The 25,160-nt window shown below is 53.9% G+C and overlaps 2 protein-coding genes across 5 annotated transcripts; one reads left to right on the top strand and one right to left on the bottom strand.

The window, feature by feature from the left end:
* The first annotated feature begins 1,002 nt into the window (after nt 1-1,002).
* PODNL1 (podocan like 1) lies at nt 1,003-9,668 on the top strand. The gene is made up of 10 exons (XM_037145520.2): nt 1,003-1,020; nt 5,292-5,516; nt 5,962-6,055; nt 6,348-6,412; nt 6,531-6,640; nt 6,874-7,030; nt 7,284-7,399; nt 7,867-8,524; nt 9,226-9,374; nt 9,518-9,668. The coding sequence occupies exons 1-10, from the start codon at nt 1,003-1,005 to the stop codon at nt 9,666-9,668; spliced, it is 1,743 nt and encodes a 580-aa protein (XP_037001415.2).
* A 756-nt stretch (nt 9,669-10,424) lies between these two features.
* Nucleotides 10,425-25,114, bottom strand: CC2D1A (coiled-coil and C2 domain containing 1A). Of its 4 annotated transcripts, none has more exons than XM_037145791.2 (29): nt 24,819-25,114; nt 23,347-23,482; nt 22,243-22,352; nt 22,085-22,150; nt 21,690-21,824; nt 21,367-21,595; nt 18,378-18,502; nt 17,982-18,054; nt 17,735-17,806; nt 17,511-17,641; nt 17,359-17,431; nt 16,538-16,671; nt 16,049-16,160; nt 15,796-15,968; nt 14,943-15,065; nt 14,798-14,856; nt 14,593-14,709; nt 13,361-13,434; nt 13,226-13,284; nt 13,056-13,107; nt 12,879-12,978; nt 12,703-12,793; nt 12,261-12,398; nt 12,111-12,172; nt 11,469-11,532; nt 11,251-11,377; nt 11,073-11,149; nt 10,944-10,991; nt 10,425-10,864 (listed from the first exon to the last, which is right to left on the bottom strand). In XM_037145791.2, the coding sequence occupies exons 1-29, from the start codon at nt 24,876-24,878 to the stop codon at nt 10,844-10,846; spliced, it is 2,841 nt and encodes a 946-aa protein (XP_037001686.2). In that variant the 5' UTR covers nt 24,879-25,114; the 3' UTR covers nt 10,425-10,843. The 4 variants fall into 4 exon arrangements, with proteins under 4 accessions (XP_037001686.2, XP_037001684.2, XP_037001685.2 ...); XM_037145789.2 differs by having other exon boundaries at nt 12,111-12,175; XM_037145790.2 differs by having other exon boundaries at nt 16,049-16,163.
* Between the last annotated feature and the right edge of the window lie 46 nt (nt 25,115-25,160).

Raw genomic sequence — 25,160 nt, forward strand, 5'->3', positions numbered from 1 at the left:
ATCAGACACACCCAAAAATCATGGTTAATCTGGTCCCTCTGTGACCCAGTATAATTTTGCAATATAATTTTATATTTGACCTATACAATTAAACATCCCAAGTACATGGCAGGAGCATTTTCAGTTTTACCATACTTTTCAGGCTTTTTATCTCTTTCTGACCCTCCATCTCCATGGCCGAGGCCTGTTTTTCTCCACCCGCTCCTTGAGCATCAGCCCTCCCCAGGGGTCTGTCTTCGTTTCCTTTTCTTTTCATTCTATCCTTTCTCCTTGACAGACATCATCCATTCTGTGGCTTCAACTCTTCCTCTGTGGCTATTCCTTGTATCTGTTATAATTAGAATCATGTTTTTTGTTTTGTTTTGTTTTGTTTTGTTTTGTTTTGTTTTGTTTTGAAAGGAGCAAGAAGAGATGAAATAAAAGAGAAATAGTGGCTTAAACAGGAGAGGTGTCAGATCAGATTTCTCTCATGTCTATGATGAACAGAGTGAGTTGCATTGAAAGGCCTACAATTCTGGCTGCTTTGAGGTTTATAGAGCCCCAACGCTCTTGTCATTAGTTTCCCTACTTTTGTCAGTAGTTCCCCTCCACCCCATGGGAGTCTCCCCACATGGCTAGTTCCTCTATCATCCAGACCAGCTGCACCCAATCTGGTCCTCAACCTAATGGATTTAACCTCTCTGCCAACCTAAGAAATTATCCTAAAGAACCAATCACATTCTGCACTGGGAACCAGAGGTCACCACTCTTTTGTCATGACAAAGCTTGCCTCCCACAGTCCCTGCTTCTTGACTCTGCTTCAGAATGTACCACCCACATGTGCCTTTGCACGTGTGCAGGGTTCTCTTCTGAGGTTTAAGTATATGTGACTAATAAACTGACACCTATCTCTTCTATCCAGTGTTAGGTGTCATGTGTTTGGCCATCTTGAACTATTTAGGGCATATGATTCCCTCCTTCACCAACGGGGTAAATAGGTAGTGATCAAAACACTGTCCAAGGATGGCACAGCCTTCCAAGGTATGTGAGACTCAGGTTGCTTCTATGATGTTGCTACACCATTCAAGGCCTTTATTCTCAAGTTGATGTCATAGCCCAAAATGGCTGATGGAGTTCCAGCTATCACATCTAAGTTCCAACAGTAGGAAAGATAAAGACACCCCATTTTCCTCAAAGGTGTATATACTACTTCTGCTTACATCCTGCATATAACTACAAGGAAGGCTGGGAGGTGTAGTTTTTTATTCCAGGCAGCCTATGCTCAGCTAAATATCAGTGATTTTATGGATTGGGTCCAGATCCTGAAAGCCTGCGTCTTGAGGTTGGATGCTATCAGAGAATGAGAAGGGGTGGGCCCAAGGTCAGCCTTAAAGCCATTAACCGGTTCTGAATTAAGACCCCTCCTTTTCTAATTGGAAAATTACTCTTCCCATCAACCTTTTCCTCCCACATCAACCACACTCTCTTCGCCCACAGCAACCAAAATGAGACCAGATTCCTGCAATAGCTGCTCACATCATTACTGCAGCTGTCCCTTGTCCCCCTGACTCTACAGTCCTTCCTCCTCTGAGATCAGAGCCTCAGAGTAACTGAGAGACCCCAACACTCCCTTCCCACGCAAACCTTTCCACATTTAGGACAATTCTTCTTGCACTCCATAAAGGTGTACTAAATGTCGATTGTGCCAGGATCAACACTGGTTAGCCACACTCCACCTCTGTCCCTACAGAACTCCCTGCTTGGCTGGACGAGGCAGGATAGGGAAGGACACCACTGGGCTGGACTGGGAAGAGGTAGGGTGGGCTGGGTAAAGAAAGGAAAGGGAGTTTCTTGCAGAGAGCTAAGGCCATTTATAAGACTGGTGGTTAGGTTCCTAGCCGATCAGTACATTCTATCCCTCTGGCCACCGAGATTGGCTCCATATGAACATGTGACCAAAGCTAGGCCAATGAGATTCAAGCTTGGGGCTTTCCTCTGGACTACAGCTGGAGTTATCCTGGCACTACACTGAGAAGCCTGCTGGTAGAACAGAGACGTAGAGAGAAAACCGGTTGTAGGATGTCACTTAAGCTGCTGGATTCAGCTATACCTGAAGAACACATCTCCCAATATTTTATTCATGAGTCAATAAATGCTATTGTTTGCATTCGTTTGTTTGGTTTGGGTTCTCCATACTTTGCAACTGAAGGAGGCCTGCCAGAAACTCAAACAGCTTGGCTATCATTCTGCTTCCCTGGCACTAGGATCTGTGCAGTAGTAGCAAAGTATCTCACTGGGACTGGCCCCCTTACTCTGCTACACAATGTCCAAACTAGTGGCCATCAGTACCACACGGAGAACTCAGGGTGGGGCTTATTGTTCTCTTTTGACCAAGGTTAAGACTGGTCTCCTGCCCCCCAGCCCTGAGGGGCTCTGAGGGCCCCCCTCACAAGGCTGCACAATCCTGGGAAATGTGGGCAAATGACTACCTCTTTGGGGCCAAGTTTCCACCCCTGTGGAAGGGAGATTAATAAATAATACAGATAGCCTCTCTCTCCACCATTCTCCCATATCTCGCTCCCTTCTAACAGCCCACCCGATGCACCTCACTGATGCCATTCCCCTGCTGTCTGTACCCCATAGCCACCCATAGCAGGGGTTACCTGGGCTCTTCCATGCCCCCTGGGCCTCACCATCAGGTAGCTAGGTATATCTCTTTAGAACTAGAGCCTGCTCATTTCAAAGTACAGTAGAGTTCAGGCCCCTTGGGGGCGGCCCTCCATCAGTGACCAATGGAGTGAGCTACAGGATCGATATCCCCACTCCCTTGCCCTTCAGGTGAATGACTCTTAGGTGTGTGTCCTACACAATCTCCTAGTGCTTCGCGGCATGACGGAGCCCCGGTGGCCTATGGCAGGGACTTGCTTGATAGCAAGAGCAACCAATCACCCAAATTTGTCCAGACTAAGGGTTTTCTGGGAAACAGGATTTTGAATGCTAAGACAGGCAAGATCCAGGCAAGTTGATAACCCCAGTGATAACTTGTTGGTTATTGACTGCTTGCTCCCTTCCTTCCTTCTGTCACCTCCCCACTTCCCTGCAGCTTCTTTCTCCAACACAAAATGCACTCAGTCCTTGTCTCAAGGGCTGTTTCCAAGGGATCCTGACCCCTTCATGCCCTTCATGCAGCCCATCCTCTCAGCCACTGAGCATTTGTGAGAGTCAGATGTGGTCTTAGAACGTCCTGTCTGCTACTGGTTTTGCCTTGTGGCAACTCTTTGAGGAATGGTCTTTTGTCATCCCCATTTCATGTGTGGGAAAGCTGAGGTTGGGGTAGGAAAACGATTTGTCTGAAGTCACCCCACGAGTAAGTGGCATGTCTCAGGGACAGATTGGTGGCAAAATGGCACCAGAGTGTTGTTAGCGATTGAACCTCTCTTCTGCAACCTCAGTACTTGAGCGCTGGCTAAGAAAGAATTCAGAGCCAAGAGTCAAATACAAGCAAAAATTTTTTAGAAAGTCACCAATATAGTAGAAGTAAACCATGGAAGAAGCAAGCCAGCTGGGCTGTGTGGGCCCAGGAGACAAGTTACAGAGGCAAAATGTGGGCCCGTGGAACTGAGGAGTAAAAGAGCAAGGATATGCATGCCTGGGGTAAGGAGAGGAGGAAAGGCGTAGGTGTGCTCTAGAGAGAGAGGACAGGAGAGAGAGCCAGGCTGGGTCCTCCTTCCTGTGGGACTTTTATCCCCTCTCTAAAGTTCGGGGATCTTAGGGGAGGTCCCAGGGGGAGGATCCCAATAGAATATTCATTAGCTTTTCCAGGTGTGTCCTTTCAGGGTCGTGGTCTCTACTGATTGGTCAGCACTAGGGAAGGGAGCCATCAGTAGACTGCATTGGGGCTGATCCATCAGCTACGGTGCTGTTTCCCCACCCTGGACATGCTGTGCTTTTCCAGGCCAGGAGCTGAGACAGAACTGACGCCTAGATGTTATCCCCAGGGATGAATGCTTAAGGGAGTGGTTGTGCGAGGGCCCACATGGGAGTCAAATGCGGCTACTCTTTGGCCTCTTGTTCCTCCTCTAAGGGGGAACCACATGACTAGTGAGTGACAAGCCAGGGGAGGAAAGGCCAGGGGAGAGTCCGACCAGCAACATGCTAGGGGAGGAAAGATTACCCTGGGGGTGAGGTCCTTGTTTTTCCAGTTTTGTGCATTGCTAGGCACCCAGGACTTTCTGCCCTGGAGACTTTCTGTACCTGGCCCCTTGTCCTTCCTCTGCCTCTGGCTCTCTGTCCACCACAAGGCTAGGGGCAGAGACTGGTTTCCTCACCTGGTGGCACACACTGCAGCTCTGTCATCGAGGGCCTGGGATGTGTCGGGTATTGTCTTCCCACTTCTCAGGCATTACCTGATTTAATCCTCACACCCATCCTGGGAGGTGAGACAGACAACCTTTTCCTCATTTTGCAGAGTGGAAAAACGAGGCCCAGAGAGGTGGCTGAGTCTAGGTTCAAGCCCAGGCAGGCTGGCACCAAGTGCACATCCTTAAACGCCAGGCTGTTGCCTCCATATGTGTAATTTCCTTTCAGGCGGCAGCTTTGGCTATTTGGGGGGGCTGGCTGCCATTGAGGCCAGCTGGTGGAGGGAGGAGGGTCCCAGAGAGCAGACCTGGCTGAGAGCCTTCAGGTTGGTGTCTGGGCTGGCATGCTGAGCACAGGCTGCGCACAGGCCTGCCCTGACCCCTCGCTGCCAACCTCAGTTCCTTGGGGACCATCCAGCAAGCTAAAGCATCCCCCACTCCTCTGCCTCCACTCCTACTCCTGCGGTCGGCCCAAATACCATACAGGGTGAATCTCAGCTTTCCCCCAAACATTCCTTGCTCCTGTGGCCTGGCCCAGGCTGGCTTAGGTTACGCAAGCAGAACTGGGGGGGTTGGGGTGGGGGACCAAGGGGACAGGCTAGCCTTCCTTCACAACCCCACCCACCAGCCCACCCACCCTTCCCAAGGCAGGCAAGGGGGTGGGCCAGCTCTCTTGAGTCCCTGGGGGAACAGGCTGCAGGGAGGGTGTCCTGTGCCAAGAGATGGGGATCAGTGGCGGCCAAGACAGAGGCTCCAGGAGGTGACCGTCTGGTTTCCATTAGGAAGTCCTGGTCGGCAGTTCGGGCAAGACAGCTGAACTGGGGCTGGCTATGGTGAGGTGGGGTTGGGGAAGGTATGAGGGTACCAGCCCCTACACCCCCTGGGGGATGTTCCTGTCATCCTGGTGACCCCCTGACAAACCTGGCGCCACCCTGATCTGTCTTCCACTCCCAGCTGCTGAGCCTGCTGCTGCTGCTCCTGCTGCTGCTGGGCCCCCCAACCACCGCAGGCATGGAGGACCCGACTTTCCCCCACCTGGGGGAGAGCTCGCAGCCCCCACCCCGGGCCTGCCCCCCACGCTGTTCCTGCCCCCGAGCTGACACAGTGGACTGTGATGGCCTGGACCTGAGGGTGTTCCCCCACAACATCACCAAGGACGCTCAGCAACTCTCCCTGCAGGTGAGGAGGGGGACATTGCAGGGGTAGGGTGAAGCGGGGTAAGCATGGGAAGTGCTGGAATTGAGAGCAACGGGTGTGGGGTCCATGTGCATTGGGCGTGTGGGTCTTGGCACTGATGGAAATTGGTCTTGACAAGCGTTGGAGGTGGGGGAACAGCTATTGGATGTGGGAGGGACTGAGGTTGTGGGGATGTAGGGGGTTAACATCTTGGCAGTTATGGGGTTGTCTGGGCTAAAGGTGATGAGTGTCAGAAGTCAACCGAAGGGGTGGATGGGGTGTTGGAGCTCAGTGTATTTTTGATGAAGGGGTGGGAGGTATTTGGGATCAGTTACGGAGGTAATGGGGTGTTGGGGCTCTCAGCATGATGAGGAGCTGAGAATGAGGGCTGGGGGCTCTTGTTGAGGGCTCAGGGTCATCTGAGTCAGGGGTGTGAATGCCCCCCCAGAACAACCAGCTCCAGGAGCTCCCCTACAACGAGCTGTCCCGCCTCAGCAGTCTCCGAACCCTCAATCTGCACAACAACCGCATCTCCTCAGAGGGTGAGGGGCCACAGAAGGCTGCCCCTCCCTGGCTTGGTCCCAGCAGCCCTCTCCCTCCCCTGTGCTGGGTCTGTGGGCAGCTCTGTGGCAGTTCCCAGAACTGCCCTTTGCTGAGCAGGATGGAAACTCACAGGATGGGGGAAGGGGGGCTGTGGCTTTTGTGGACTGGGAGGGGGGTGCCTGGAAGAGTCTCTGCCAGTCTTTGGCCAGGAGCCTGGGGGCAGCTGGGAGCACAGACGCCCCCTGCCCCCTGCTAGGCCTGGGGTCCCCTCAATGCCTGCCCCGCTCCCAGGCCTGCCCGACGAGGCCTTTGAGTCCCTCACCCAGCTGCAGCACATCTACGTGGCCCACAACAAGGTGAGCTCCCACCAACCCCCACCCCACCCACCCCAGCCAGGTCACACAGCACAGAGTGCAGAGGGGACAGCATGGGGCTGGAAGGTGCCACCAGGACCAGCGCACTGTGCTCCTGCAGCTCTCGGTGGCCCCCCAGTTTCTGCCTCGTTCCCTCCGAGTAGCGGATTTGGCTGCCAACCAAGTGACGGAGATCTTCCCACTCACCTTTGGGGAAAAGCCTGAGCTCAGGTAGCCCCTGCCCGGCCCAGCCCCAGGCCTCAGGTCACTCCCCACCGTGGGTCTGAGGGAGGTCATAAACCTGCCCTGGGTGGTCGGGGGGTACAGGACCCTGGATGCTCTGTCTGGAGAACAATGCATGAACACACACACAATGAAGGCACCCCTTAGCTGGGGTGCAAAGGGAGTGGTGGGGAGCCCAGGGGCGGGCTGGCGGCTGGAGTCTGCCCCTGGGCTCCCCTTAGGTCCGTGTACCTCCACAACAACCAGCTGAGCAACGCTGGCCTGCCCCCCGATGCCTTTCATGGCTCTGAGGCCATCACCACCCTCAGCCTCTCCAACAACCAGCTCAGCTACCTGCCACCCAGCCTGCCACCCTCTCTGGAGCGGCTCCACCTGCAGGTGCCACTCCTCCCCTCACTGCCTACCTGGCCCCCTTCACCTCTCTCCTGGGAGACCCCTCTGCCTCCTCGGAATTCCAGCAGTCAGAAACATCTTTCTGAGTTTCTACCACCAGCACAAGCCAGTCACAAGTACTCTCTGAGCAGGCTTGCTAGAGCCAGCTGGTCTATCTCTCCCTTATTCAAGAGCCTTCGATGGCCCTCCACTGCTCTCTATCCTGGACCCTGGGTGTCATTCTCTCCTCCCTTCCCAGAACAACCTCATCTCCAAGGTACCCAGAGGAGCTCTGAGCCGCCAGACACACCTCCGTGAGCTCTACCTCCAACACAACCAGCTGACGGACAGTGGCCTGGATGCCACCACCTTCAGGTGGGGACTGGGACAGGGTGGGATGGGGTGTAGCCTCATGTTGGCAATAGGGGCTGAGGATTTTGGGTCTGGGGCCCCCACACTTTGTCCCCCTCCTCAGTATCACTCGTAACCCACAGATTCATTTGGTGAGCACCTACTGTGTGCCAGGCTTGGCCTAGCACCTGGCAGCCATCCTTACTCCCAGCTACCTTGTTCAGTCATCTTGTTATCCAATATTACAGCTGTCATCTATATATCTGGACCCAGAACTCTGTCCTGGTCACCCCCACGTCTAATCCTTAGGCCAGAACCAGCCTTGATCACCCCAAGTATACCTCCCACGCAAATCTCTCTGCTCACCACCCCAAAAGTCGGAATTTCCAGCTGACATCTCAGCACCACTCAGCCCTCCTGCCCCTCATTAGAGATCTACCTGGTCCCTGGCACTGGGCACCCAGACCGATGCCAACCCTCTCCCCCACCAGCAAACTGCACCGCCTTGAGTACCTGGACCTGTCCCACAATCGGCTGGCTACAGTGCCTACTGGCCTGCCCCGCACCCTGGCTGTGCTGCACCTGGGCCGAAACCATATCCAACAGGTGGAGGCAGCCCGGCTGCGTGGGGCAAGGGGACTGCGCTACCTGCTGCTTCAGCACAACCAGCTGGGGGCAGCTGGGCTGCCTGCAGGGGCGCTGCGGCCTCTGCGGGGCCTGCACACACTGCACGTCTATGGAAATAGACTGGAGCGCGTGCCCCTGGCACTGCCCCGCCGTCTGCAGTCCCTGATGCTTCCCCACAATCGTGTAGCCGCACTTGGAGCCCGTGACCTGGCTGCTATGCCAGGCCTGGCGGAGCTCAACCTGGCCTATAACCGCCTGGCCAGTGCCCATGTGCACCACCGAGCCTTCCGACCACTGCGTGCCCTACGCACCCTTGACCTTGCAGGCAATCAGCTGACTCGGGTGCCTACAGGTCTGCCTGCTGGCCTGCACACCCTGCGGCTGCAGCGCAACCAGCTGCGGACCCTAGAGCCTGAGCTGCTGGCTGGTTTGGACCAGCTGCGGGAGCTCAGCCTGGCACACAACCGACTCCGAGTAGGCGACATCGAGCCAGGCACCTGGCATGAGCTACGGGCCCTGCAGGTCAGGGGTGGGCTAGTTAGCCACACTGTCCCCATGGCCCCTCCATCCTCCTGCCTGACCAGTCCCTCCGCCACAAGGCCGTTGGAAAATACCACAAAAACAGCACCCCATGGGAGGCTAACTTTGGTGTGGATAAGTCAGATCCAGCCTCCAGGCCTCTGGCTGTGCTGTCCCTGCTGCCTGGTCCTCTGAGACACTCCCTCTACCTCCCCAGTAAACACTGGCCTCCAGCCCTTGACCACTATTGATTCCACAGTTTAAAGCATCTGTGGGTGTCGGGCACTGTTGTAAGCATTGGAGATGGCAATGGGCACAGCAATGCGGCTCCGGGCCCTGGCATAGACACCCTGGTTAGGGAGGAAGCAATCAATAACAATCATAAGTAAATGATGAGTGTTAGAAGGGCATGAGGCTATGGATTAAGTGCCATCTTCATGAATGACTAGTTGAATCAATGTCTCCCGCAGCTGGTGGGAACCTGCCTGTGCTCCTAGTGCCTATAGCAGGGGCTGCCTCAGAAAGGACTGTTTACCTCTGTCGAGGGGAGAAATTCAGCAGCCATAAAGAGGGTCCAAGGGAGGGGGAGGAGGGACTGGGCTGGGCACAGAGGGGAGAAGGGCTCAGAAGGCCGTGGTCTGGGGCTTAGCTGAGCAGCTGGCCCAGGAGCTGGAGCCACCATTGGGCCGGCTTTGTCTGCCCAGGTGCTGGATCTCAGCCACAACGACCTGTCCTTCGTGCCTCCCGACCTGCCCGAGGCCCTTGAGGAGCTACACCTGCAGAGCAACCGCATCAGCTATGTGGGCCCCGAAGCCTTCCTCAGCACGCCAAGCCTGCGTGTCCTCTTCCTCAGGTGTCCTCGGGGTGGCTGGGTGGGTCCAGATGGGCAGAGGAGGGCCATGGTGGGTTGTGGGGGACCCCAGGAAACTCAGGGGAAGTCAGGATGGTTGTGGCCCCTACCCTTGCACATGCCCTCATGCCTGCCTCTTGGTCCAGGGCTAATAAGCTTCACATGACCAGCATTGCGCCTGAGGCCTTCCTGGGCCTCCCACACCTGCGAGTGGTGGACACCACGGGTAACCCTGAGCAGGTCCTGATTCGGCTGCCACCTACAGCACCACATCGGCCACGGGCAGGGGGCCCTTGACCTGAGGGGCCTGTCAGAACGGTCCAGACTTTTGGGGTTCCACTGGGCCGTGGACTAAGGAGACAGTGCTTACCTGGGGCGTCAACACGTCTCCCCCAGGGCTCGAGGGCTCAGCCTGCCTGACCCATGCTGGCTGGGAGGCTGAAGCACCTCACACGCAGGGAAGGACTGAGGCATTCAGCTCGCACACCAGGTGCACGGACCATGCTGGCCCTGCTGGCCACCTTCCTACTTCCTGCCCAGATGGAGACAGTGACAATAAAGCCTAAGTCTTTTGAGTGCTCACCACCAATCAGGTGCCCTTCACTTTGTGGGACAGAAGGGGCTCTTGCCATCCTTACACACAGTGGGGAAAACTGAGGTTATAGGATGCTAAATGCATCAGGCAATTTGATCCAGGTTCCGTGGCTAGTGAGTGGCAGGGCTGCCTTTCGAGGCCAAGACACACGTGGGTCACCGAGCACCACCACATAGGGCCCAACCACACCTGTAAACCCAGACGTGCCCAAGGCCACCAGGCATATCTGGGTGTACACATGAAGATCGAATGCATGGTGGCGCAGGTGCCCTTGAGCAGGTCGCAGACTCCATGACCAATGCACGGCCTTCGCGGGCAAGAACACATCCTTTAGGGACACTCCCCCTCCCAGGCTGCTGCTCTCTTAGGCACCTCCCTTCATCACCCCAGGGTGGGGGAGGGGGAAGGGGACACCCAACCCAGCCACCCAGGGTGAGAAACGAAGATGGAGCACCAGATATGGCCCTGGCTGTTTATTCCATGTGTGAGCCCTGGGGCCGAGCTGGACCAGGGCACCCCCCTGGGGAACCAGCCAGGTTCTAGCTGGTCTCAGAGGCTTCTTTGGGGTGTGAATGGGCTTAGGGTTAAGGCTAGGGAGGGGCAGGATGTAAAGTGCTTGCAGGGGCTCTCAGGGCTTGGTCCTGGCCGCTTTCCCACCTCTGGAACAGGCCAGGGGCACAGGCTGGCTGGCGGGCACCATCCCCAGTGCCCCCTGCCGGGGCTGGGTGGGCCCAGCAGGGGACGAGTCCATCCAGAGCTGATTGTCCGCTGATTGTCTGCTTGTCTGGTCTGAGGCCGTGGCAGTGTCAGCTCCTCCCAGCACCGGGGCCTCAAGCCTGCTCCCCCATCTCCAGGGGCTGCCAGCACCATCAGCCCCTCACCTGCGGAGCCGTTGCAGCTGCAGGAGAGAACGCTGTGGTGAGTGGGGGCCACAGTCACAGCTGCTCACCCCCCTCCCCAACATCTGAGCTGCTCACCTCATTCTCAACCAGGTTCCGCCTGTAGAGTGCCTCCTTTGCGGGTTCCTGGGGACCCAATGGGAGGTCAGTGGGAAGCCCCTGGCAGCCCCAGTCCCCCTGTGCCCACCCGAACCCCAGCCAGCTCACCCTGCTGCCTTCACTGCCGAGGCGGCGGGCAGCCTCTGTATAGAATTGCAGCTGACGTTCCAGATGGGCCATGTATTCTGAGAGTGGGACAGGGTCAAAATGGGGCCACTGCCACTGCACCTCACCCGAGTGCCTGTCCCCAAGCCCCTCCCCTGAGTGCCTGTCCCCAAGCCCCTACCCCGCCGGATGGCTGGGCCCCCCTGCTCCAGCTGTGCTCTCTGCCACTGGCTGCGATGCATGATATCCTGGTACTGCTGGACAACCTCTGGGGGCACTGGCCGCCGTGCCTGCCTGAAGGCCAGGATCTACAGGGTACAGAGAGGGCTGTGAGAGCCCTGTCTGAGCCTGCAAGACCCCCCAATCCTGCCCCACCAAGCCCAGTGGATGGAAACCCACCTTCCGCTCCAGACGCTCCTGGTCAAAGGCCAGCACGCTGAGACTATGCAGGGGCCGGCTGGATCTATGGAGTGGGGAGAGGGATGAGGATCTGTGAGGATCTTGATCCTTGAACCCATTCATTTGACATGCTGGGCATTGGGGAACAGGCAGAGACAAGCCAGGCCAATAAGTGTTGCTGCTAAGCCCACAGCCTAGAGGTGACAATGTACGTCTAGGCAACTGCACTGTACACCCAAGCAACTGCAATGCCAAGCAGTCAAGGAAAGCTTCCTAGAGGAGGCAACAGGCAATTTGAGACCCACAGGAATCAGTTAGGCAGAGGAGCCAGGAACAAGTGTCTGGGTAAAAGTAGTCAGGGCACTGTAACATAGAAGCTCAGAGGAAAAACTAGGTGTGGCCATGAACCAACAGGAGGGAATGGGGGGAGAGATGGTTGGATATACTGACAATAGATCAAAAAAGGTCTTAAAGATTAAGCTGAAGAGTTTAAACATGATTCTCCAGACAAAAGGGAGCCAGGAAAGGCTTTAAAGTGGGGAAGAGACACATTAAAATCTGTGCCTCATGAGGTACTGTCCAGGAAGGGCTGAGATGGGAAGGGGGCGGTTCTTTCCAGCATGGCCCGGCCCAACCACCGACCTGTTTGCTGGCTCCCTCACAGGGGCAGGAATGGAAGGGGCCTTCCCTTTGGGTCCAGCAACCTGCTGCAGAGGACAAAACCAGTCTTGTGAGTCTCGGCTCCCCTTGAACCAAGCCTCCCTCCCTGGTTACTGCTGGGTGGGGTCTCACTGTGGGCACAGCTGCTGGCACAGGATCGATGACCAGCCACCTCTCAGTTATTGTCTCCAACTGCTGGGCTGTCAGTGGCTCTCGAATCCGGACCATGACCTCCAGCCGCCCTCCAGTGGGCCGGCGACCATCCAGGACCTGGGTTGGAGTCAGAAGAGGATATTGGGAAACAGGCAGCAACTGGAGTCTCAGGACTGGGGTCAGGAACAACCAAGGTGATTTACAAAACATGGGCCCATGAGTATGACTGAGATGCCAACTGGTCATAGTGGAACAGGGCACAGGGGTATTTAGGGCTGGAAGTAAGGAGGTCTTGGACTCCCAGGGGAGAGGCTGGGTCAGCAGAGAGGACCCTTGGGAAGCTCAGGGCAGGGAGCATTTGAGTGATATCAACGAGTGACACAGCCATACTAGAACATTCAAATTCACGTCCACCTCTTACCTCAAGGATCTCCCGGACCTCACATGCCGTCTCCAGGGCATCCAGCTTCAGCTGGGCTGTACCCAGAACCCGGTCGGTCTTGAACAGCCCCCTGTGTATGTGAGGGGAACAGGGTGGTTGGCTCAGGGACACCTCCCCGCCCCCAGAGTCCGTGCAGTGCCTGGCCCCCAGCTCACCCCTTATGGACCACTTCGAACTTGATGCCTTTGGTCTGTATTGCCCTTCGGAAGCCTCGGTGACTACGGTTGATGCAGAGTTTGAACTGCTCCTTGAACTCTGCCCAGGGAAGGAGAGAGGAGTTAGGCTCACGTTCTTGCTGCAGGGGGTGGGGCTCCCCGTTGCTCGTATCTCACCAGGGGAGTCTGTGTTCTTGATCACACTGGTCTTGTCTTTCTGAGCTTCTTCCTGGGACCAGACAGGAGGCAGGAAGGCTCAGGGGCTGGGGCCTGGCCTGGGACCCGTGCTCAACCCACTTCCCATCCTGATGGGGCTTAAGCCCATATTTCTTTGGCTCTCTACATACCACATTGGGATAGGGGAAATCGAACCGAACGAAGACATCCAGATCGCCAGGGGAGAGCCCTGTGGGCAAAGAAGGGTCACGGCTGGGCAGAGAGATGGTGCCCACGGCCCTGACCCCTGCATGATGCTCCCTCACCTGGAGGTGTGGGCAGGCTGATGCCCTTCACGATGAACAGGAGCATGTCATTGCTGCTGAGGTCCGGGAAGATCCTTCCGGGAGGACAGGCGGGGAGACAGAGGCACCTCAGCCCTACTGCCTGCCCTTCTTTTCCTCCGGTGGGGGCAGGGGACAAGCCCCACCCTGGCCTTTGGGGGTGTCTCAGATCCTGGGCTCCAGTTTTAAAATTAGACAAACTTGAGTTCTCTGTCCAGTTCTGCCAATGACTAACTTTTGGGTCCTTTCTTTAGTTTGCATGTCTTTATTTAGTACCAACTTTGCACCAGCCAGTGCCCTAGCTGCTGTGGGGCCTTCTCTTCATTTGACATTACCTGAGTACCTACTATGTGCCAGCCAGTTGCCTCGTGGTTGGGGAAACTTTCTTTCACTTAGCAATATTTTTGGAGCCCCTACTGTGTGCCAGCCTGTGTCCTCATTGCTGGGGATACAGAAGTAAATGAGAGAGACCTGTCTCTGTGCTCAAGGAGCCTGAGCTGGCTGAGTGGGAAGATGACCAATGACTATATAAATAAAGAAACAAAGCAACTCTGAAAGAATTAAAACAGGGGAAAGATGGAAGTGTGCTCTGGAGGGGCTGCTTTCTACAGGGTGATCGGTGAGGGCCAACATTATTAGCGATGCTGGGTGTCAAGCAGGGCGTGCAATGTGGAGGCCTGGGGAAGAGGGTCTGGGCAGGGTAAACCACAGGGGTGGAGGCCCTGAGTGGGAACATGCTTGGTATATTTGAGGGACCAAAAAGAGGTCTGTGTGGCAGGAAAGGAGCCAACTGGGGCCAACAGGCAGAGAGGAAATGATGGGGAGCCGGGGATGCAGAAATAGCAAATGGTGTAGGTTTTCCTAGGTGGTTATCCTAGGTTATCCCAGTGGCTGCATCTAACCTCATCTGCAAGTGGGAAAAAATGATTCCAACCATCCAGGGTGTGGGAACACTTAACTGGAGCAGGACCAACAACCGCCATCCCGAGGGTTCACACAGGCTCCCAGGACAGGGCTCACTTCTGCACTCACTACATCTTCCCCGTTTCCAAATGTGTCACTGCCAACACCCCCTCACCTGCTGTCCTTCACTTGTACCTCATGCCTGCCTTAGGACCCTTACATGTGCTGTGCTCCCACCACCCGTCAGCTTCTGGGGAGGGAAAATCCCTCCTCAAATGGGCATCTGAGCCAGGGGCCTTTGGGAGCCTTACTTGATGACACTGAAGGTTCTCTGCTCAAAGCGGGCAGTGGGTGTGGGAAGACCCCGGGCGAAGGCCTGCTTCAGGGTCTCCATGCTCCGCTTACAGTCCTCTGCCAATTTCTCAAATCTGCCACAAGAGGGCCCTGCTCAGGTCTTTGGTCCCAGAGGCAGGCACAGGGTCACACCCAGGCAGAGGTGGGCATAGGGGCACTCACTTGCTGGTTTCGGCAATGTTGCCCAGGTGGGTGAACTGGTTGGAGTGATTCAGACACATCTGGTGAGGCAGAAGACAGTGAAGGGAGGGTTGAAGGACCATGACCCAGGAGGAGGCCTGCTGACGTGGGCCAGGGGTCCCCTTACCTCATGCTGCTGCCTCAGAAGCTTGGTGAGTTCACCATAGCGCCGGGCAGACTCCTGAGACAGACCGGGGCCAGGACGCTGGACCAGGGCAAAGTCATCCTTGTTGACAGGGGCAGGCGGCACCTGAAAGGTCAAGGCTCATGGGGAAAGGCCTGATGGTCAGCAATGAGCAGGCCCACCCTAACCCCTCCTTGAAGAGGCCTTCCCCAACTATTCCTATGTCCCCTGTCCCTGCTCTTTCTTCTCCTCAAAGAGAAAAGTAACACTTAGAGAAGTAGATGGTTCTAACAAAAATGGCAGAATCTGTTAACTGTTTCCCCCAAATCTGATCCACACCCTCTTCCCTAGTAACAGAGTTCTGCCTTGGCACATGGTAGCCCTGTAAGAAAATGTTCCAGCCTCCCTTGCAGCTAGGTCCAGCTATGTGACTCAGTTCTGACCAATGAGAGGTGAGCAGGAATGATGGCAACTCTATGCCACTTTCTTTGAGGAAACTTCTTGGCCTGCAATTTTTCTCCCTCATGGCTTCCCACAGACAGGATGCAGAGAGATTAGTGGTCCAAGTGCTCCACTTGGACCATGTTGATAAGGAAAACCTCCCCAGGTGTGGCAAAACAACAAAATAGAAAGAACCTGGGCTCTGGAGTTTCTTTAAAAGAGCCCAAAGCATCCTGACCACTACATGCAAAAAACGTAAATATCTGTCTTGTCTAACCACTCTCTCATGAGGGATCTATTTGTTATAGCAGCTTAGCCTGAACCCTGACTAATATATTCCAAGTCACATGGCTGTTAAGTGGCCAGGTCCAACAGGTGAGCACCTGGGAAGGTTCAGCAGGCCTAGAGGTTTCACCTTGGTGATATCCACAGGCAGCCCATTGCGTGAGGCCTCCAGCATGGGATCCAGCCCCTTGGCCTGGCGCAAGTGCATCTTGGCACCCTCCACGTCGTTCTTCTGCTTGGCTCGCAATGCGGCCTGTAAGAGCTGCTTCTTTCGGCCCTCAAGGAAGGCTAGCTGCTGCTGGGCTGTGGGCATAGGAGCATCTGTGAATGCAGTCCAGCCCATGGCCAGGTGATGGGCAGCAGGGTGAACAGGGGATACTTACCTCTGGTGGATGTGCCTTTGGGGGCTGCTTTGGTTGCTGAAGTGGATCCTAGCTGGGGTGCCCTTGAGGATGGGACCTTGGGCTGGGCCGTGGGGGCCGCAGGGCTGTTGGGCTGCTGAAGGATGGAGAGGAAGTCAGAGCTTTCCCAGAATCTATGATGAGGCCACTCCCCAAATGGTGAGGGCCTGACACTGACAACAGTGACCACCTTAGTTTCTGCTTCCTCAGCACTAAGTAAATATACAGTCCTTTCTTACTGAATCCTTGCAACAGCTCTGAGAAGCAGGGACTACAACTATGCCCACTTTACAGATGAGGAGACTGAGCCTCAGAGAATAAAATGACTTGCCCATGACCATATGGTCAGGAGGTGGCAAGGCCAGGACAGGCCAGTTCTTTCCGGCTCAAGGCTGGGACTGTCAGAGTTTACGTTGCTGCCACCACTCCTTGCCTCACTTCAAGGGCCCTGCCCTTGAAGGACCCTCATACCTTCTTAGGGTCCTCATCCTCTTCATCCTCTGGGCCTTCATCCTGGTTGGCCAGCTTCATGGCAGTCTCCAGGACCCCCACCAGGCTCGGCTGGGTGGACTCGGAGGCCTCTAGGCCCTGGATAGGGGGAAAGCCTGGGCGGCCAGTTGGGGCCCGGTCAGGAGGGAGAGGGCCATGCCACCATAGTGAATGGTGTACAGGTGGGTTCCTCCCCCTCCAAAGGAGCTTTAGGCCTTTGAAGCCACTTTAAATGTGGGAAAGAGCTGCCGGTGGTTTGGTATGGACACCAGACCATGTCAACCTTCCTCTTGCCTCTTGCCTGACCCTGGGCCTTGACTGGACAGATTCCAACAAGGAAGCACTGTGAGATGCTGTGCCAGCTACAAGGGGTGGTCCTGGGCCTGGGGGTACTTCTAGGGGACCAAAGGACAGATATCACTGTTCTCAGTGGGGATAGACAGGCAGCTCTGAGAACCCAGAGGAGGCCTCAAACCCACTGGGGGGTTAATGGGAGGCCAAGTAGGTATCATAAAGCTAAAGAACCGATGACTAGGAAGGAGTGAGTCAAACAAAAGAAAAGGAAAGACAGGTCAGCAGGAGGCTGGCCAACAGGCTCTTCAAATAAAACCCCCTGATTTTTAGTGTTTGCTGATTTCCATGGTGTAAACACTCCCACTGTACTGACTTAAGGTACCGATTGTCTAACAAGCTTGCAGAATTCCTGAATGTGTAGCAATCAACTCCCTGAGCCTGTATAGTCAGAAGGAATTGTACCGGCAAAGGCTCAGGGACTGGAGGAGTAGGGTGGGGGCAGGGCCTACCTGGGGGCACAGGCAGCTCAGCCACATCCACGGCTCGGCCAGCCTTGTGCGCTCGAATGGCATCTTGGTATTGCTGTGGAGGACACAGGTGTTAGGATTCCCTGGGCACGGTCTCCAGGGGCTGCCCACCCACCCACTTAGCCCCCATGCACCTTGACAATGCGCTCATGCATGCGAGCCTTCCGCTGGTCTCCCTTGGCCTTAGCCTGGGCTGCGGCCACGTGGTATCGCTCCATCCGCTGCTCCAGTGCCTCCAGAAGAGTCCTCGGGGGTGGAGGGACCTCTGAGCCCAATGGGGTTGAGGGGCAGGGTTAAGAGTCTTGGAAGGAGAGACTGTCTTGCTCTAATCTGTCCACCCAAAGTCCCAGTAGCCTACCTGGTGTAGATGGCACCGTGCTGGGAGTTGGAGGCTGCAGCTGTGGTGATGGTGGATCTGGGGGCAGCTGGTCTGGGGGGGCAGAAAAGTCCAGTGTGATGAAAGGCTTGCTTGTGGCCACCCCACCCCCACTCAGACTGGTGTGGCCTGACTGGGTCTCAGTCCTGACCAGTGGAGGCAGCAGTATCAGGAAGAAGTCAGTGGAGGCCTCCAATAGTCCTGGAGTGTGGGTAGATAGGGCACTCACCAGGTGGAGGAGGCAAGCGAGACAGGTCCACAGGCTCCCCCCGGCTCAGAGCCTCCAAAACAGCATCAAAGCTCTGTGAGAAGGAAGGTGGTCAAGAGAGGCAACAACTGGAGCCGGAACCCTAGGCGGAGCCTCCATGCCCTGCCATGTGACAGTGGACTCCCAATCTGCCCCTTCCTTAGCCCAATCTTGCTCAAGCCTCTTCACACTTAGGCCCATTTCACAGAAAGGGTAAACTAAGGTTGCAAGAGATGCAGCAAATAACACCTAGAGAGTAATCAAGCCAGGATTTAAATTTAGGTGTATCTGACTTCAGCGCCCATGATCTTTGACATCATGTAATGTTGGAAGTATCCTATTCTTTATACCTGAACCTGTCCATCAGTTTGGACACACCTTGGCCACACGGAAGTGCCTGGCGGCCGTGGAGGTATCCCCCTGCTGCTTGGCGTGGAGAGCAGCCAGCTTGTACTCGCGTTGGCGGCTCTGCAACTGAGCCAGGGGGCCGGTGCTGCAGGGACCTGGAAGGAGAGCAGGGTACAAACCATTTCTATTCTCACAACAAAGACTGTTCTTAGGCCCATTTTATAGATGTCGGAACTATAGCTCAGGGAGGGGATGCTGTCTCTTCCAAGTCATGAAGCCTGAAAAATGCATTGTGGGACCAATTTAGGCCTGACAGGCTCCAGAACCATTGCTGTTTTGCTCCCCAGAAAATTTTGGAAAATTTTATGTACCCTTATGCATTTTTTAGTTGGCACCTAAAATTTTTCATCTTAAGTTTCAAAAGTAGCCAATGTTGTTATTCCCAGTATCTTTCAAATATTGACATGTGAAAAAGAAAACTATCACACCACTCTTCTAAACTACCATGATGATTTGGAACTTACCAATATTCACTTAAAAAACAATATGGCAGCCCTGGCCGGTGTAGCTCAGTGGATTGAGTGCAGGCTGCGAACCAATGGGTCGCTGGTTCAATTTCCAGCTGGGACACATGCCTGGGTTGCAGGCCAGGTCCAGGTCCCCGGTGGTGGCCACATGGGAGGCAATGACACATTGATGTTTCTCTCCCTCTCTTTCTCCCTCCCTTCCCCTCTTTCTACAAATAAATAAATAAAATCTTAAAAAGAAACATGACAAAATGTGTATAAGGCAAAATTCACCATCTTAACCATTTTCAAGTATACAGTTTGGTGGTGTTAAGTACATCCATTAGTTGAACAACCATCAGCTCCATCCACCCATGGAATAGAACACTTTCATCCTCCCAAACTAGAACTCTGTCCCCACTAAATACTAACTCCCCACACCTTCTCCCAGTCCCTGGCTCCCACCATTCTTTCTGTCTCTATGAATCTGACTCCCCTAGGGACCTCATGTAAGTAGAATCAGACAGTATTTGTTCTTTTTGACTGGCTTATTTCATCTAGCATAACATTCAACAGGTTCACCCACATTGTAGCATGTGTCAGAATGCCTTTCCTTTTCAAGGCTGCACAGTATTTCATTGTAAAGATCTACTATTTTCTTTACCCATTCATCCATCATAGACACTTGGGCTGCTTCTACCTTTGGTCATACTGCTATGAACATGCGTGTCTACATATCTCTCTTCATGTCCTTACTTTCAATTCCTTTGAGTATATATCAACATTTACTTATAAAATATTTCCCAGGAATCACTTCTGCAGTTGGGAATTTCACATCTTCTCTTCATTGTATCCACGTCCCCCAAGAATTTTATCTTAACATGATCTACATGGGCACTTGAAAACCTTTTTCTGACCACCCTATCAGACATTTGTCACCAAAATACATTTATGTGGTGTGTTGGTGAAGTTGGGAAACAGAGGATTAATCTGCTTTTTAAAAATAGTAATTTAGTTTTGAATATGCTCAAGACATTTGTGTCTCTAAATTGAAAGCAATAGGTACAATTGTTGGTATAAAAAACAAAGCACAGTAGATACACCATCCAGTGACCACTAACCTAGAAACAGCTGGGAAACAGACTGTACTGTACTTTCTCAGATGGACAACTGGTCCAGGACTTTAAGTTCAGGGGCACTCACCTGAGAAGGTATCTACAGGTCGAAACTAAACATCTTGATATTTGATTAACTTATTATCGCACATTTCTGTGTCAAACATTTTTTCTTTTGGTGTTAAACAACTGTTACAATTATACTTAGCACATAATTGAGCATGACATTAATATCTCAAACTTTCTGATAAACACCTTTTACAAACCAAGGGTAAAATTTTATTGGCAAGGTACCTCTTGCTGATATAGTAAAGGCTGGGTCCACCTTCTAACATTTAGCTCCTGATTCCCATTCATTCCTTTTCTGCTTTCTTTTTTCCTTTTTTAAAGTGCTTCACACCAACAAATAGATGGGAAGAGATGAAGTCTTGTTATTGCAAAGGCACGTGATTCTCCGAACCCCTGCTGAGGTATATGCCAAAAATCTAATTGTGAAAATCTGGGTGGTTTTGGCCAAGAATTTCAGGTGACAATTTCCAACAGTCTTCCTTGTACTTTGCCAAAAACAATGGCCTAGAGGCCAGCCTGGCCACAGAAGGATTTAGAGTCCCAATGTCCACATTTCTCAACCCCAGGCCAGCCTTTTATGTCATCTCATTGGTTCCCATTTGCCCCTGGAGCAGAGCCCAGAGTTCAGATTCTAGAAGGGAGGGAGTGGGTACTCCTTTCCTGTAGTGGAAGGAGAGACCCAAAAAGGGAAGGTTGGGAAGGAAAACCTCTAGGCAGGTGTGTCCTCCAGCCAAGTGAGTTTTAGGAGAAAAGACAGACAAGCTGAGTGCTTGAAAATTTTTCACTTAAAACTCTATATGTGGGAAATTCCTCAGCCCTAAGAAAAGAATCGAGTGCTGACACAGGCTGCAATGTTATCCTAAGTGAAGGAAGCCAGACAGAAAAGGACAAATAGTGTATGGTTCTACTTATATGAAAGATCTGGAAGACGCAAATTCATTAAGATAGAAAATAGAATAGAGGCTACTAGGAGATAGGGGAGAGAGATGGGGAGTTAGTGTTTAATGGGGACAGTCTTTCTGTTTGGGGTGAAGTTTGGGAAATAGAGGTGGTGGCTGCACAACATTGTGAGCGAACTACATGCTACTCAATTGTACACTGAAAAATGGTTAAAATGGCACATGTTATGTCACATATTTTACCATCACACACAAAAAAGTATTCATGAACTCCAGGGGCATGCAGACCTGGGAAATGAAGGGGTATTTAAAATATCTCACAATCGGTGAGATATTTTACTGAAGGTACAGGTCCTTCCCCCTCACACAGGGGCCAACAGCTGAATGCATCCTCCGACATCCCAGGTCAGCAACCCTGCACTTGGCCTACCTGAGGGCAGCTGGGGCTTAGCCAGGCCCAGTGACAAGGACCCTCCACTGTGACCCTCCACTGTGACCCTGGGTTCTGAGGCTGGCGGGTTCATAGAGGCTGGCAGGGTGGGTGTAGATGTGTGGCTGGATGTGGCCACTGGGCCCTTCCCCACGGCAACTGGTGGTGGGATGTCCTCTTCATTGATGGCATTGCCCTTCTGGACAGAGGCCAGCAGGTTTTCCAGTGTCTGGGAGAATGTGGAAACGGGGCTTTTGAAAGAGCCTGGAGCTGAGTACAGGGGCAGTGGTAGGGTCCCAGCACTCTCCCGTCTGCCCACTCACCTTAAGTCCTCGGTCATAGCGCCGCATCTTGGCACTGTCTCCAGTTTGCCTAGCACTTTCGATCGCTGTCTGGTAGAGGGCCAGCCTCTCCTGCAAGGTGGCCTCCACTCCTGGGCTGGGGGCCGTGGCTATTGGCTGTGGGAGGAGCCCAGAGCATGATGTGGGTGGGTGATGACCCAACTCAGTCCACTCTGCAGGTGTCTTTGGTTGAGGGCCTACTGCTCACCTGGCATGTCACCCCTGTGCCAGTTGTTCCCCCCTTTGGAAGGACAGAAATTATCATGCCCTTCCTTAGTACAGAGAACTTGGGTTCAGAAGTGTTCCATCACCTGGCTGAGGTTTAAGGGAAGGCCTTGAACCCTGAGCTACAGGGAATAGAGTTGTTGAACATATACCTGGGCCACAGGAGGGTGGGACTCCAAAGTCTTCTGCTCCTCCCCAAGGACCTCATTTAGTTCCGCCTGCATGGACACAAGGCCGGGAGGCTGCATGAGGGCCTGACAGATGGGGAAACAATGGGAGCGGAGGCCCTCTGCTCCACCTGGACACTCACCAGCAGATCATCGTCAGCCTCCACATCCTCATCGTCTGTCCCTTCCTCCTCATCTGGGTCTCTCATGCACAAGTTGGCCATCTTCTCAATGGCTTCCATGGGGAGGGGACCTGGCAGCAGGAGGAGGTGCCAGCTGGATCAGGATCTTTCGAAAGACCCCAGTTTCCCATTCTGATCACTCACAGCCCCGAAGAATATGGTAGCAGGCAATGGGGCAGCATGTCTCTCTCTTGGCACTTCCATGGCACCCACTGCCCTAGGGCCAGCAGGCATGATCCCGCTCCCCAGAGGACCTCACCGGCCTTATCCCTTCCTTACAAAGCCTGCATTCAAACTCTGGCTCTGGAACTTCCTCACTGTGGGACACTGGGCAGGCTGGGTTACTCAAACTTTTTGTGGCTCTGTGCATGTCCAAGAATGACTGCAAAAGAGCTGCATGTATTGATTTGGGGTTACAAATAAATTTTAACCAGTAGGTGAATTCACAAATACAAAATTTGTGATAATGAGGATCAACTGTGTTACCTAGAAAGTATAAAGGCTACGTTTGCCCTCTGGGCTCCAGCCCCACTTGACCACTTTGGAATCCTCTGCCCACTGCCATCTGCCCCAGAGCTTTTGCATGTGCTGTGACCCCTCCCAGAAGTACTCCCCAAATCTTTATGTGGCCCTACCCTTCATGGGTGCCCCCTCCATGAACTCTTCCCAGATCATAGGTCTCTCCCATTGCCCTGTACTTCCCTTATCCCAGCCCTGATCAGTGGGCTGGATGACTCACCAGGTCCAGTGTGAAGAAGTCCTTTAAGAACACTAGAAGATTAACTCTGGTGACATAAGTGTGGTTTATTCCCATTTTATAGATGGGGAAACAGGCCCACACAGGTTGTGAGACATATTAAGTCACAGGCAGTATGTAGCAGAGTTGGGATTCAAACACTTACTCTGGGTCCAGAGTTGACCATTTAACCTTTAACCCAGACTTCGGGTTTAAGGAGGGCAGAGACCTTTTCTGTCTCCTTTCCTCTGTCTTCCTAGCACCCAGCTCTGAGCCTGGCCCATAGTGGGAGCTCAGGAAATGTTCCATGGGTGGGTTGAGTGTCTCACCTTTGCCTTTGAGCCTCTCCAGGGCTTGGGGTGGGCCCCCAACCAAAGCCAAGAACTCAGCCTCTAGTTCCTCATTGTTAACTCCATCCTCGGGGATCATCAGGCCATCTGGGGAGAGATCAACCAGCAGGCCCAGCTGCGGGAACAGCAAAAGTTTAGTTAGACATTGGGGTGCTCCTCACCTAGCCAGAGGCAGCGATGATGGACTCAGAGTGCCCTTGGGAGGAAGACAATCCAGGCCTCTTGGCAAAGCCATTTCCCTAGGGAGTGCCAGAAGTCTTGAACAGGCCCAGAATGCAACAGGTGTCCCAAGATTGGCCAGGCCCTTTAGCATACATCAACATGAGGCAAAGGGCAGGTAGAGAGACCCAGTTTCTTGCTCTGAGTCCGTACCCATGATGCACTGCTAGCAGAGAGCAGTGGGGAAAGCAGGCCCCACATTCTCTCCAAGGCACCGCCATTCCGCACACCTGGGCATTTTTCCTTCCAGCATCCTCAACAGAGGGGGATATGCAGGAAGGCTGGAGGTGTCAAAAGCAAACAGAAGCCCTTACAATAACATGATGTTGAAAGTGGGGTCTTTGCTGTGTAACAGACTGTCTTCCTATCTATCCTATCCTGGTTAATGACCCATCATGACATGATAATATTAGATTGAATTACACAAAACTGCCCTCTCTGTAGATCAAAAATGGCCCAATATTACCAATTACATATGACTCCTTCTAATAGTAACAATGATAGTAACACTTACTAAGTGCTATTTTCTAGCATTATCCATAAACGATCCCAATGAATCTTCATAACTGTCCTATGACACAGGGACTCTTAGGGCCTCCATTTTACAGATGGGGAAACTGAGTTTGGGAGCTGTGAGGCCCAGTATCCAATGTACAGAGGCCAAGTGGGACCTTCAGGTTGGCCAGACTCTAACACCTGGCACTAAGCAATGGCCTGAGCTCCTTCCATCAAAGCTGAGAAAAATAACTCTTGTGGTGCCTGGGAGAGAAGAGAAGGGAGAGAGGGAGAAGGGACCCAGCCACAGTCCTGTTGGCTAATGGGATCACCTCTGGATTTGCCCTTAGCTGCCGAGCTGTTAATTCCCATGACCATGGGCAGGTAGGTGTCTTCACCATTCTGGGCCTCAGTGCCATGTTTACAACCGGGGTAAAAAAAGTCTGACCTGGCCCGGCTGATGCGACGGTTCAAAGGGAGCTCAGGCCAGGGGAGCAGTACCTGTCCTTATCTCAAGTCGAGGCCTTTCCCTCACCAATTGGAGCTGCTGCAGCAACAGGTGGCCCTAAGCATAGGGCGGGGCGCCAGCAGCTGAGGTGCCAGATAGAGTAGGCCGCATTTGTGGGGGGTCAAACCTCATTTTGGGGGCGGGGACCGGGGCTCACCTGGGGGTGGAGATCGGGTTCCCCTGAGGGGCAGGTAGGGAGGGTGGCCTAGGCCGCAGGGTACTGACTCACCTGGCGGGCCGCGGCGGCGCCTCGGCCGGGGGGTCCCGGGGTTCCCTTCCTCTTCTGCATCTTCCAGGCTAGATAATCCGACCACAGCCCCCTAGCCTGGCCTTGCCCTGCCTCCTCCCCCGGGGCCTATCGCCGCGCCCTTCCTGAGCCCCGCGCTCGTCGCCGGAGTCCCGCGACCGCAGACCCAGCGTCCTCGGTCTCCGGGGCGGCCGCCCTACTTCCGTCTCGTCCCTTGGGCGCTGCGGCACCGGAGAGCTGCCACTGGAATTGCCTTGCCCATCACACTGAAACTACAACTCCCGGCAGGCATCGCGCAAGCACGCATGCGCGTCTCTAGGCGGT

This window comes from Artibeus jamaicensis, unplaced genomic scaffold (genome assembly GCF_021234435.1).
Source record: "Artibeus jamaicensis isolate MK-2021 breed Jamaican fruit bat unplaced genomic scaffold, CSHL_Jam_final contig_3290, whole genome shotgun sequence".
Taxonomy (NCBI): domain Eukaryota; kingdom Metazoa; phylum Chordata; class Mammalia; order Chiroptera; family Phyllostomidae; genus Artibeus; species Artibeus jamaicensis.